At 38.6% G+C, this 14,821-nt stretch overlaps 1 protein-coding gene across 2 annotated transcripts in view; it reads left to right on the top strand.

Moving 5' to 3' along the window:
- Positions 1-14,821, top strand: part of PPARGC1A (PPARG coactivator 1 alpha) — a 376,608-nt gene that overhangs the window by 352,869 nt on the left and 8,918 nt on the right. For both annotated transcript variants that reach the window (XM_071556700.1, XM_071556701.1), the window contains exons 8-10: positions 5,478-6,390; positions 6,954-7,058; positions 7,470-7,590. In XM_071556700.1, the coding sequence (XP_071412801.1) occupies positions 5,478-6,390; positions 6,954-7,058; positions 7,470-7,590 (1,139 nt within the window). The remainder of the gene's footprint in view (positions 1-5,477; positions 6,391-6,953; positions 7,059-7,469; positions 7,591-14,821) is intronic.

Below are 14,821 nucleotides of genomic sequence, written 5' to 3' on the forward strand. Positions count from 1 at the left end.
TAGGAGAAACACCCTGCAGTACTGAGGAACTTACAGCATATGTGTGTAAATCGTGGCTGAATTAGGACCCACTTCCATTTAAAAAAACAACTAAAAAAGGGAAAAAATAGGGGCAACAGTGATTGATAATACCTTGAAGTTCTTTAGTGAGACCCTGGCAACTCCAAATTATATCCAGATAACCGCATTGCTCATTGTCCTTATATAGGGCAGCTTGCACTGTACAAGCACTATTTATTATAATTTAAATGGGAGTTGCCTTGATCTCACTATCGAATTGAAAAGACCATTAGCAGTGTTGCTTGCACTATCGAAGCACAAAGTATTTTAATATAAATAGCAGTCCCTTGATCTCTCTGCTGAAAACAACATTGCTTCCCTCACTGATGAATTAACTATAGAGTAGAAAAATAAATAAATAATAGCATTTCCCACATGAGTCATCAATCTTCGTCACACACACATTTTGAATTCATGTATCTAAAGTCAGACTGAAACCATTCTATTGCCAACGCTATATCTTGCTTTACAATAGATTTGTACATAGTCATGAATGTAACTGTGTCCTCCCTAAAACATTGATTCGTCAAATTACAAAGAACAAATATTTTTTAAAGTGTTCTCACACCTCACATTAGAATTCTTTGAATATGCTTTAAATAAGTGGTCTGTGATAGAGGAATGAGTTCATTGCTATCTAAAATCTCAAATCTTGAGCCTGATTTCTAGTGTTATTGTAAGGAAAATGGACCAGAATATTGTGATATGGTGGGAGTCCCGGGTGATGATAATGTAGTGAATGAAATTCCTGTGTCAAGTGAGTCTCATTTTGAGTAAGAGACTCAGAGGAGGTTCATCTCCCTTTGTTTCCACAGCTAGCTGCATTCTCAGTGCCTTGCTAAGAGGCCGTGGGTTTGAACCTGTCTGATGTTTTCCAGAAATGTGGGATTATTCTGTGTCACCTCTTTCCTCTTTATTAGCAGTCAGGTTGAAGGTGCACCTGCAAGCCCAGGGACCAGGAGAATGACTCACCTTCTGGTGGTTGGCAGTGTTTCTCATGGCAATCAAGGACTCCTCAATTATTGTTTAAAATTTTTTGATTGTATTAGACTTTGTGATGAACTTCTAAATGCCAGATGATAGATGGCATGGGTTCTAATTAGTCTCTCCCTGTTCTCTCAGCGTCTTCTTAAACCTTCACTCCTAAATACTCAATGCCACCATTTAGGTACATGAAGTTGGTTTACATGCTAAAAGTTCAATCAGTACTGAAATGCTATTTCGACCTGCTTAGTCAAAAGTCTCTCATTTGCACAAAATTCCCTGTGATTTATCATAGTATAAAACTCCTCACCAGTCTTGAGTGCAAAATTTGATTTCTCTGAAAAGGTGACAGAAAAGGCCATAGGTACACAGTCAGCTTCAACTGAAACTCATGAGCATCTTTGAGGTTACTGATACCTCCAATTTGCCCACCTCCAGATTTGTATTACCTCTTGTTTGTGAGACCAAATACTTAAAGTCTGCCATCTAGGAACTTCTTTGACCTCAGAATTATTTCTGATAAGATGTGAGATGTAGGGAGTTGTCCAGAGGGAATAAAATCTAGTAAATTATTTGATATTTTCAAGCATCTGTGTTTGTTCTCTGCAGCACTGACACTGAATACTCAACAAGCATGTAGTTTCTTACTATATGATGACTATTGAATTTTATTATATTTTCCTGGCCTTTGCAATCTTGTGCCACACAAAAGCTGTTCTACTGAATTGAGCCGTTATCTTGGGTTCAGTGTTTTAAGTGGCCTTAAATAATGTTTCCCTTGACAATCCATTTTCAAACTTAAAAGGTATGAAAGAATTCATTTTCAATGCCTCTCAAAAGCTCAGTGCACATGTAGAAAGGTTCCAGGGCTGCATTCCCCAAAAGACATTTATTATCAGCTCCCTCTAAGCACAACAAATGTCATCAAATATTTGAATGCTAAGTTACAGCGGAGATTTAGAAATACCTGTGTCTACGTAAAACAGCTTTGCAAAGCAGTCCTAAGAAGTCCAGATGTCATGTTTAATGCAAAGGCACTCCCCTAATTTCTGCTTTTCAACCTAGCTGAGTAAATGAGTTACTAAAAATCCTTCTTTAGCTGAGTTTTAGAATGTTTCAAACCTAGTTTCACTCTCCCAGAGACTTTCTGGAAAGAAGTAGCCCTGACCAAGGTGGCAGAGTTGTCACACATGCAAACACCTTTTGCTCCACAGACACGGGGAGTATGGTACTGCTTTGGAGCAGCACTGGCAATTTTATGTATGCTGTTTTCCAGCACAAGATCACTGAGTGAGTTCATAGTATACAGACAGAGCAAGGCAAAGTGCAAATGTACCATTTACCAAAGCTATTCAATTAAGGAAAAGTCCCTACAAAGAAAATGGTTTTATAGCATGTCATGAAAAAATACTTGCCTTTTACTTTAAAAAGAAAAAAGACTGTTTAAGGGGGATGATTTTAGAGTATGTACTACTTCTAACAGATTTGCTGTGCAGAAATACATAAGTGTGAGTGATGTAGAGGTACTTGTTTATTATAGAGCACATTTCAATGCAGTAATCATAAATATTGCTAAGGTTGTGCTCTGTTGAAATATGACCTACATACTCTTGATTGTTTGTGTTACGTGATTTGTCTGACACCCATTACATTCTGGGTAATGGCAGCCATTTGTTGCTGTGCACAGCAGGCTCTTTTGACAAAAGAAAATAGGCAGCAATAAAAAAGCTATAGTCTGAATTACATTCTGCACAGTGCTGCACTGCTGAGAGTTTGTGCAAGTGTGTTAACAATGCTCTGAACTGCCTCTTGTCAGCCTTCAGCCCGTAATGGCCATCTGTCCTTCCATAAATCTGTCAAAACCTGCTAAGTTCAAGAGAGAGTACAGAATATACCTTGTACTGTCAACACTAAAATGTACACATTGGGGAGAAATCAGTGCGTGTGAAATAATCCAATGGTTATAGGATATTGTAATGCCATTGATGTGGGATCATGGTTCTTGGCGAAGATTACCAGGGATTAGAGTGAAGATGAACAAGTATGTCGCCAACTGGTTTTCTCAGAATTGGAGATAGGTCATGGGACACACTGGAGGTGGACTCCATAGAGGTGACATGAATTCAAAACTTCACTCCCTCCTCCATCCCCCAGTCTAGGTTTGTTCAAAAGTTAAATGAACATTTTCCAACTTCTGTCTGTTTCTACTTGCCTGTGCACTTCCTGCTTCTGCTGAAAACCAGGAAAAAAGCCAGAATGCCACGAGGAAGCCCTTTCTTAGGCTGTCCCTAGCCCAGTTCTGCCAGCAAGAGAAGTGCCAGTAAATTTAGCTCAGTCTGTACTTTTGTGAGGGGATTTTTTGGTAGGATTTTTTTCCCCTTTCTCTGAAGATTATTGGACTCCTTGTCAGGTTTCTGGAAATTGTTGTACTCTGTGTTTTGCTTGCTTCCTGCTGGGACAAGCTTTAAAGAAGTGGAATGTGAAACAATATTTTATTTTGAATATTGGATTATCTCTGGGGTTTCTTTGCCTGAAATTCTTAAATATGCATGTTCATTGTGGAGTGATTGTATTTTTCCTTCATTCTTTCTTTAAAACTACATTCCAAAAAATGTTGAAGAGGACTCTTTTCTTCATTTTACCAAAAAATTCATTTGATAGTCAAAAATATTTGTTGGTGAGGAGGTGGATAAGGTATGAAACACATATGACTGTCTCACGTGAATTTTTGGAAAGAAAGAAAGAAAAAAATTGAGGACTCAGAGAAAATAGTTTAACAGTGATGTCTCTGCACATTATTTTACTATTAAATTCAAATTTGAGGTCACTAGAGTTTTAGGTGTCATAATCTTTGCCTGTTTCCTTGACTTTTATGGCATTAGGCAAAGTCTTCACATAGCCATGGAAACCTTGTAACCATCTTTTCCAAACATTTAGACAAAATCAAGCATCTCTCCCACATCAAGTATTCATGCCTTGGTACTCCCCATCTTCTTACTTTCTGGAAGAAGTTCATTGCAGCTAATGCAATGGGACTCCCAGTCTCCATTTATGCTCCTTAGGGAGCACTATGCATTGATGGACACTTTTCCTTCTTTACAACAAAACACTATGAAACATGTTCCATTTGCATTGATCTGCTGGGCTCTGTTTAAAAATACAAAACAAAACTCTATAGCCGTGTTTGAAACACATTTCCTGTAACTGTCTCTGCGCTCTCTTTTCATTCTTTACTAAGGAAGTAATGGAAAGCGCATTGCTTGGGCTAAAAGAAATCTTGGATGGCACGAGCCTCCAGAGTATTTAAGGATGGTCCGGATTATCTAGGAAAACTCTTTATCTCCATCTAATTTGTTAAATTTTAAGCATATATTACTAAATTATATTAGTGTCAATTGGACAGAAGCAAATTTTTCAAACTTAACATAATACCTAAAGAGAAATCATTTGCTGAACAGTGTCTGCTGTTTGCTATTATTCTGCCCTGGTGTCCAGGGTTATCCTTTTGTAAAGTCTGAAGAAATTCTATGATTTCTACAGAAAATACTGGAAGTTGTATTCTAGCCTTATAAAAATAACTGTAAGATACTGCTTCACTTCCCAGACTTTACTGAAACAGGCTGTAGTCCTTCCTGCAATTTTGTCTTGGGGTGTTACAATCTCTTAGTTATGTAATGTGAAAAATCCTGATAGTTAGCAGTATCTTTAGCCTTTGAATGCTTACCCGTTTCATTTTGACTCTCTACTGCATGACTCTCACTAATATTTAGTTCTAAAAGCAATGATTCATTACACTTGCGGTTGTCCTATTGGTCATTTGAGTTTCGGTTGCAAAACCACATTTCAGGCAAAATGTACTAGTTACACTTGCAAGAATGTATTATATATACGTTAGCAATGGTTTTCTGTGTTAGTGAACTGTGGAGACAAAGCATCATTGCTGTTGAGTTGCAGAGTGGCTGTATTTCCTTGCATTCAAGTTCTGCGTCCTTTGGTAGCACTCAATTATTTCTCTTCAGCTTGCTTTTATCCAGGTTCTGGTCTGCTAAATTCTGTACATTTTTGATGGTGCCAGTCTTTTGACTTTTCATTTTTACATCAAAATCTATTTTATATTTAACAAAAACATCTTTTGATTTTTTATCTCTTGATCTTTTCTTTAAAAATCTACAGAAAGAGGGGCGGATGTCATGGAGGAAGGGGAGGGGCAGAAACGATGCTGAGAATTAATGGCAGTGCATTAGTATTGTTGCTATTGTTGTTACCAGACCTTTGGTGTCTCACATGCTAAATACTTTTATTCCTGGTATCAGTCGTGTTAAAGTGGTATAGAATGGGTTTTGCTTTGTGTCGATTTTGAGAAGCACATGAGCCACCTTTATAAACACTGTACGTGCTTAAAAACATTATGTTCCTCCTTTTACTCCCCATAGGCCTAACTCCACCTACGACCCCTCCTCACAAAGCCAACCAAGATAATCCTTTTAGGACTTCACCTAAGCCGAAGTCATCATGCAAGACTGTTGTACCACCTTCAAAAAAGCCCCGCTATAGTGAGTCTTCCAGTTTTCAAGGAAATAACCCAATCAAGAAGGGTCCAGAACAGTCTGAGCTGTATGCACAGCTTAGCAAGACTACAGTACTGTCCAGTGGACATGAGGAGAGAAAGACAAAACGGCCCAGTTTGCGGCTGTTTGGTGACCATGACTACTGTCAATCTGTGAATTCAAAATCAGAAATACACATTAAAATATCCCAGGAACTTCAGGACTCAAGACAACTAGAATTTAAGGATTCTTCACCTGGGTGGCAGTGTCAGATTTGTTCTTCTTTAGAACAAGACCAGAATTTCAAGAAAGAGACTTTACAGACAAGTAAACAGGGATCCCATGGTAATAACAGAAAACAGCTCCAAGACCAGGAAATTCGGGCTGAACTGAATAAGCATTTTGGTCACCCCAGCCAAGCTGTTTTTGATGAAGAAACAGATAAGACCAGAGAACTAAGGGACAGTGATTACAGTAACGAACAATTCTCCAAACTACCTATGTTTATAAATTCAGGACTAGCAATGGATGGTCTGTTTGATGATAGTGAAGATGAAAGTGATAAACTATGCTACCCTTGGGATGGGACACAAGCCTATTCATTATTTGATGTATCACCTTCTTGCTCTTCTTTTAACTCTCCATGCAGAGATTCAGTGTCTCCACCCAAATCCTTATTTTCTCAAAGAACCCAAAGGACACGCTCTAGATCAAGGTCCTTTCCTCAACGCAGGTCTTGCTCCCGTTCTCCATATTCCCGATCGAGATCAAGGTCACCCTGTAGTAGGTCCTCTTCAAGGTACGGTACAGCAAATTCATGTATGTTCATTGTAGTTAATAAGAAGAACAGCAAAAAGATAAAAGAACTTAAAGGAAAGAAAGGAAAAAAATCAAGAAATAACTTAATCCAGTGCAACTCGTTCTATTGCTCCTGAGCTGATTAACTTTAAAGGTTACGGGCTTGCTAGAGGAACACTTGTTGACAATATCCTTTAAATTTGCAAAGTTTACATTTTCTGAGTGGAGCCAGTCAGGTCAGAGGCAGAGCAATTGGTGAGAGATGTACACAACTAACGTTTCCCATTATCTGTGAGGTGCCTGGTGCCAATCTAGCTGCAGCCTCTATCAGATGAAGTTGACAGGGACTGACTTTCTGCTCTGTGTTAGCCTCAATAAGGAACATTACAGAAGGGCTGAGTGGGGGAAATCACTTGAGACCTCTTAGTTGACTAGGAGATCACAAACTGTCGCTGGAAAATCCCACTGGTAACTTAGAAGAAATTGTAAATTCAGGGAAGAGGTAGAAAATGGTGTCAAAAAACTCAAATGGAATGACAGAGGTGAATGTGTTTCTTCCTGCAGATCTTGTTGCTATAATGAGTCCAGCCACTGTAGACACCAAGCATGCCGAAGTTCTCCCTTACGTGCAAGATCGCGGTCCAGATCACCGTACAGTCGCAGACCCAGGTAGTGCCTTTGGCCTGCATTTGATTTGCTTTGCAGCTGGTTCTCAAGAGATAATCGTAGAATCATTAAGGCTGGAAAAGACCTCCCAAGATCATCAAGTCCAACCTTTGACCAAACGCCACTGTCAACTAAACCACGGCAATGAGTGTCACATCCAGTTATTTCTTGAACACTTCCAGGGATGATGAGTTCACCGCTTCCCCAGGCAACCCATTCCAATGTCTAACCCCCCTTTCAGTGAAGAACTACTTTCTGGTGTCCAACCTGAACCTCCCCTCGTGCAACTTGAGACTATTTCCTCTTGTTCTGTCAATAATTACCTAAGATAATGAAGCTTTCCAAAAACTGTATTTCTAATTTTACATTCACAAATGCAGGTGCTTGATTTAATGACTAAGTTATGTTTCCTAGATATGACAGCTATGAGGAATATCAGCATGAATGGCTGAAGAGGGAAGAATACTGCAAAGAGTATGAAAACCGTGAATCTGAAAGGTCAAGACAAAGGGAGAGGCAGAGGCAGAAAGCAATTGTAAGCACTGTGAAGATAACTTTCATATTGAAATAGATTTGTTTCTTTTCATAGATTCTAACGCAAAATTCAAACTTTATTTTCTTTCTTTTTTGTAAAAGTACAAAAATTTGCTTATGTGTGTTTCTTAGTATTTCTAATTTTCAAAAAATATGTGTTTTCATAACAATTTCTATGTTGATGTCACAGTCATAATTTTTTTGGTTCTATAAATTGCGGCTCACTGAGTTTTTCACAGTGAACAGATACAGAGAGCTTACTAGAAAAAGGGTTCATCCCAGATAGCACACAAGTTGAAATGAACTAGTCTATTTCTTATACAGGTCTACCAGTGAGCTTGCCTTTTATACTGTGTATCACCCACCAGACCTACCCAAGGACTCAGCTTAGAAACCAGTTTCTGAATTTTTCTAGTGGCTGTAATTGTCTTTACAGAGAGTGCAGAAAAGAGAACTCAAACTGGAATCAGTGAAGTCAGACATGACTCTTCAGTTGTAATTTTTTCACCATATATGAATCAGTTAATTTTTCAGTTATTTTTAGCAAGATAAATAATCTGAAGACACAATGCAATTTTAAAATGTCATTTAACACTGGCACTTTCATAATGAGTATGTATTATTTAATTACTTTGTTCATCAATGTTCTCTATAAAACAACCAAAATACCTGAGGTGAAGGAAATATCTATGTGGGGATAAGCAACTGTTGGCTGTTGTAGTAGTAGGACAGAAGAACGGCTATTAAATGAACAGGTGGCTTTTACCCCATTTTAGTTCCCCATTGGCAACTGTGTTTTGATAAATTAAACTGAGAGCTGCTGTAAATCTGGACTCCTCATGTAGTTGCCTAGCCCATTTGGTGGCTCATCTTAAGATTTTGGTTTTCTGTGTACTACTCTTTCCATTTGGTTGTACCTGCACTGCTGTTCTGGCTGTTCTTTTGCATGAACTGGTGCAGACTGAGACACTTCATTTCCAGATTTTCCCTTAGTGCTCTGTCCAGAGGTCACCACAATGAACAGGTCTTCTTCCTAGTGCCATTAAGTGGACTTTATAGCAAATAGTGGTTTGTCACACACTTGGCAGCATTTCTTCTAATACACCTGCAGAACTGGGAGTGTATAGAGAATGACAGAGACTGGAACAGTCTAAAGCAATTAGCAGCTCTGGGAGGGAACAGACACCCTGATGATCTGATTTTTGTCTCTGGTGCTGGTGGTTTTAGTGAGCTTTAGCAAATCATTTCACTCTGCTTCAGGTGCCCTATCTACAAAGTATGGGTGATAGGTGTATTTTGTAAAGCACAAGATTTAGAACTATAGCATACTTTGCTGTGCTGCTCTGAAACTCATTGAAGGCAATGGAGTAATTTGCTTGGCTTCAGACAGGGCCATATTTAAGTCAATTGTTGCAGTTAGTTTTAAAATATCTGGCTTCCATCTGCTTAGAGGTGAACACTACCTTCCAGCAATCATAACTTACACTGGCTGTTCTCTCTTAGATCTAAAACAAATTAGAGATTCAAGTAGAATGTCTTTTGTCATGGGGGGTGTATCTTGCTACTTTTCAATTACTTTACCTTACCCATATAAATAAACATGAATCCTGATGAGTAGGTAGAAAATTTGATTTAGTTTAAAACAAACAAATATTTGGCAAGTAGCTAATCAAGAGAAAAGGAAAGAAAGGAACAAAAAGCTTCAGGTATGCTGCATCATAGTTTCCTGCATTAAAAATTGTAGACATTTCAAAAACAAGGTTGAATTTTCATGAGAATTAACTTAATTACTTGAATTATTTATTAATAAACATAAATAAATCAAAACTAAAAATAAATATCAATAAACAGAACATGGCAAAAATCGGAAATCCAGTCATCTGTGTAGGAGCTGCAGAAAATGTAGATTAAATCCTATTAACTCCTTTGTCCAAAAGTGTACGAGCACTTTAAAAATCTGTGTTTAATCCTGCTAGTTTATACCCTGTGCAAATAAGTAGGGATTAGGGGACAACAGAGAAAGGAAAGCCCTGATTTCATGAAATCAGTGCTCAAATGTGTAGTATACCTAGCATTCTCTGCTCCTTTTCTTACTCCTTTTGGTTTATGAATCTCTTTTGTATTGCTCTTTTCTTTCTGGAGGGTTTCAACTCAGTTATCATTCAGCCACAAGAATCTCCTCTCTCTCTTTCCCCTTTCTACAGTTCCATAAATTTAGATTTCTTTTCTCTATGTGTTAGGGAATTTTTTATTTTCTTCCTAGCCCATTCTTGTGCTGCCAGAACTGATTTATGACCACATACTTCCAGAAACTGTTAAAAGAGTGGCCCAAAGATTGTGTAGTACTAATGCCTCAGTTATACAGGACAGATGACTTTTCTTCCTGAGGAGCACTCTGCTATAATCTCTGGAGTTAGCTGTAGAAATGATGCTTAGTGGAAACAGAAGGTGTGACTGAGCTACAAGTCATCAGCTATCATTGAATCAATGTCTAAAATTAGTCTCCATGTGACAACAGGCATGAGAAACCTAGGAAAAAGAAATGAGAAAAAAATCACATATTTTAATCCATCAAAACCATATGTGAAGCAATGCCCTCTTATTGTGTAGGCAAATGTGCAGACATACTGACAGAGTACTGAGAAGGCTTGTTTTAGAAGTCTGTGCTCATGCTATGTGGCACAGGCGTGTTGAAACATCTGCCCCTTCAGTTTTGCACGCACCACCTTCACTGCAGTAGATTCGTATCAGCTAGAAGCCTGGGATAGTATTTTCCTCTATGGATTCCTGAATTCCTCTCTAGAATTACAGCTATATGCAGGTGATTTGATTTCAAAAGGTAGTGTGATATTCTTCTCCTCTTCCCTTTCTTCTTTCCCCCTGTCTAGTTACTGGAGATTCAGTTCCTTTTTTGTAGATGGAAGTCTTAATTTTGAGTAGTCATGCTTGAAAAATAGGAGCTAAGCTCACAAGATATTTTCCATTTAGAGAATAAGAAAAATACTTTTGACATTCAATCGTTCATTTGTTAATTCATGTATACTTTTGATTGTGATTCCTTTGCTAACTGAGGAAATGTCAGAATACTTTAGTTGGATCTTCACTTGATTTGTTTCACAGAATCCCCATTTTATTTTACAGTGGGTCCTCACTGAACATAAGGATGATCTGCTACCACGACTTGCTTAATGCTAACCAGACACAATTCACCATGAAACTTGAGGAGCACTGCAGGACAGGTCCATCTCCTTAGTGCTTTGTAGAAACTTAGGTCCAACCCCCAACCAAGAGAGATGACAGTGATTTGCCAAGAGGTCTGAGGATGCCTTTTTATTTCTGATACACCATAGGAAATTTCTGAGTTGTATGGACTTAGACTCCAACAGCTCACTAGACCATGTGGCAAATACTTTTCAAAGCATGGCATCAAAAGTAGTTATCACATTCCAATTCTGGAGTCACAAGTTCATGAGTCTTTATTAACATGGTGCACCAGGTCAGGGAGGTTAGTTAAACCATTTGATGAGCAGTTTGGTGTTGTGGATCTCTGCTACTCCGCTGCTATAGCCGTGATACTGACTTACAGTCACATCCTCCATGCAGCTCATTTACTGCATGCACAAGCTGCTGCCAAGAGGTATAAGAAAATCAGGTTTCATACTTGCGTAGAAAATTACTATTAACATTACTACTTTTCATTTCTAAATACTGACAGCCTCCATGAGGCAAGTATCAAGGGTCCCAGTCGCAGAGAGCTTCCAGACATAAGAAGATAAATGCACTGTGAGGCCACTGCAGCGGAAAGAAACACATGGTTTCAAAGAAAATAAATTGCTCTAAAACAGGAAGGCAGGAGAAAGGTGGTTTCATAAATGAGTGCTTGCCTGCTCTGAAGTCTAAAACCAGAGTCAGCCTATAATGGAGTGCATTTCCACTGATGAACGATTCATTGTGCATTGTATGTTTAGTTTGTATTTTTTGAGTTTTGCTCATCTTGATAGCCTTGATCCCAGGTACCCTAATATTGCTGTATGAGTTTATGAATATGTATCAAATGGATTACCTACATTTTGAGATATACTGGTCCGTCATTATCTTTCTAGCAGTCACCATGGAGTGTGGCTGAACTGTTCTGCCCTCAGGTAGCCACATAGCAGCACTTGATAATCTCATGACATGTTCTTTCTTTTTTCCCAGTTTTTTTGATTTTTACTTTTGCCATTTATACTTAAGCAAAGGTCATACTTATTCTTTACTGAATCTAAAGAAAATAGCTTTTTCCATCCATGGCTTTTTTGTTTCTAAAACTCTGTCCAACCATTCCCATTGCATTGTTGAAATGGTATTTGGCCCCCAGCTCTAAGGATAAAAGTATTCATGGCTTTCTCCTGGAAGAGAAGTCACTTGTCACAGAAGGCCACACAGGCATGGAATGTGCACCCAGCCAGCCACCTCTGTTGGAGCAATAAGGAGAGCCTCTGACAAACCTATAGCAGAACCTGGCTTTAAAATGCTCCTGGATTTCTCCTTTCAGCTTCACATAAAGCATTGCCTGGCTCTTCAAGAATTAGGTATGCACCACAGACGTGCAGACAAAAGTGATAGGGAAAATGGGAACAGCAGCACTGTATGGTGTTACCTCTGGAAGGGCTGCCTTCAGTTCCCACAGGCTCTGCTTAGCAGTGCTGTGGACAGGCAAAGCAAATAACTGTTGGAGGAAGAAAGCAAAAAAACAAGTGAAAAACGAATACATCTAATGGGCTGTGGTTAGTTCCTCATGAAATACTTAAGAATAAGGGATGGCAAAGAAAATAAAGTTTTGAAGGAAGTCTTTGCAAGACAGAAAGCTTCTTAGCATCCGTGGATGCTTTGGAGGACAAGTAGTCTCTTTATTGATCCTTAGATGTGTAAGGTATATATCCTGGTCCTGTTTTCTCAAGTTTTGGTATTCTAATGCTTTAGTATTTTCATTTGAGACTTAAAATATTGCTTTTTACTGTCAGATATTTCTAGCACATCTTCCCATTCAAACGTTTTTAACTGCAAAGAAGCAAGCACAAGGTGATGTAGAAGGAACTTTACACAAACCAAAAGAAGACAGACATGTTGAGCCTGGAGGAGTTGAGTAGACTATTCCTTTTTTTTTTCTTGTCAAAGCAATGAGCTACACTTAAGGCTTGTGATACAAAATTATGTACACTTTTGGGAGGGAAATAGGAGTAGTATCTTCTGGAATTTCCTGCAGATTCCCTGTGCCCATATTATCTTGAAAACAAAGGCTTTTCTTTCTTGTTCTCCAGTTTCCAATTCAACTGTCATCTCCTTTAACAAGTACTGTTGACTTATATGCACATATAGACTTATGCATGTAACTTATTATCAAACAAAGACCTTTAACATTTAGAGATATGTTGTAATCTTGTTAGGCTTAAATTATTAATGGAAATAAGAGGCAAGCATCTGTGTGAATACAAATACATTCTTCATAGTTGCTTTAAATAAACCAAAGTTAAACAAGCTGAAGACAGTGCTGTATGGATACTGTGTTCTCCAATATCTTGTTCCATTATGGCACTCTGCTTAAAAAATTCTTGCATGCATCTCATGTGTGCACACTGAAGGACATATGGTGCATTTCAGCTTTAAATTTGAATTTCCTTAATTCTGTAGGTTTAACTTATTCCCTTAATGGTAGTTTAAGAGGCTTTTTTATTATTTGTTTAGTTTTGGTTTATTACAGTTGTCTTGAAGGGATATTAGGGATAGAAAGGTTATTAGAGGCATAGAAGAAGGAAAAATTTGCACAGGCGTGCACACAGACTTTTGGAAGAGTGTGCAATAGATATTTCCATCACACTGTAATATAACAATCTCCATGTCAGTGAGTGAAACATTATGTTTTTTCAGTCGAGATATATTATCTCAGCTAAAGTATATTAGACAGTCTGCTGTGTTATGTTCTGCTCCATCTGGTCAGTCATTTAGGTTCAATAGCAAGTATCAATGGAATTGTTTCTTATCAAGTGTTTCAGTGCTGTTAAATCCTTGATTTGGTAAAACAGAAAAAGTAATTACTGTGCATATGCAGATTTTCCTGGTTTTGAAGTTTATGGCACCCAACCATAGTCAAAGTAAGCAGGATTAGAATGGGGAAAATGGAAGAAATGCAGATTTCTCTTGCTTGCACTCTACACTCCCTGGTTTGCAGAAGCCCTACCCAAACTCCTGTGTCAGGGAGGTCAGGGCTCTTGACTGGGACACGATAGAGACAGAGATAAAAAGCTGTCTGTAAAGTACCCCTGTGCCCTAAATGTATGGCCACTCATAACCACACTTCCACCTTTTAGCCATGCTGTCTTTTCCAAACTGCACTGCTGTGGAAGAAGACAAAGGCAGCTTTTGAACCCTGCACTTTGGAAGGTGTAACATTTAAAAATGGAAGTGTCTGTCCCAGCAGGGTTACAGAAGACTGCTAAGGCACTCACCTAGGTTCCTTACGTAATCAAAAGAGGCAGTAGTTTGAAGCATCTAAATGACATCCTTACCTGATTCCACTGATTAAGGAGAACATATACATACTTCCATAGAACAGCCTGGAACTCCACTGGGCTGACTAGTGAGCTGTAAAGGACCGAACTGATTCTTGTGCCATTCCTTAGTGGACAGGCTTTTGGGTAGGATTCTTGGATCTCTGTTTTCTGCAGCTTTAAACTTTCATTTCTCAGGAGCTTAGATAACTGGTTCTGAGCCCCTGAGACTTGTGAGGCCAGGAGGAGTCAGCAAAAATAGTTTACTGAGTGTACTAGTGAGAAAGAGTTTCAGTTGAGAGACAGATATATTAGTGTTAGCTTCCTGCTGCAGGAATTGTTTATTTATTTTGTATTAAATAGTTCTGAGAGCCAAGTGCTCTCCTAGGAGCAGTGAGCCAAGATTTTCAGCACCTGTAAGTAAGAGTTCTGATGGTTCCTTTATGTCAAATGAGTACTCAAAAAGTAAAGAAGAGGCATCAGGATAATTTTTGTTTTTACATGTGTTTTGGTCTGATCTCAATCCTATGGTCCAAGAATGGCTAGTGCTTTATGCCTCTGTGGGGACTCATAGAAAAGATATATTTCATGCTATATGTGAATTGTAACACTATAAACTACCTGTCTCTTCAGGCTAGAATGTTTCTGAGCAGGAATGCAAGTCTATATTTAGGTCCCTAGAGCCTTTTGCATTGCACAGTTGAG

This window comes from Pithys albifrons, chromosome 5 (assembly GCF_047495875.1).
Source record: "Pithys albifrons albifrons isolate INPA30051 chromosome 5, PitAlb_v1, whole genome shotgun sequence".
Classification (NCBI taxonomy): domain Eukaryota; kingdom Metazoa; phylum Chordata; class Aves; order Passeriformes; family Thamnophilidae; genus Pithys; species Pithys albifrons.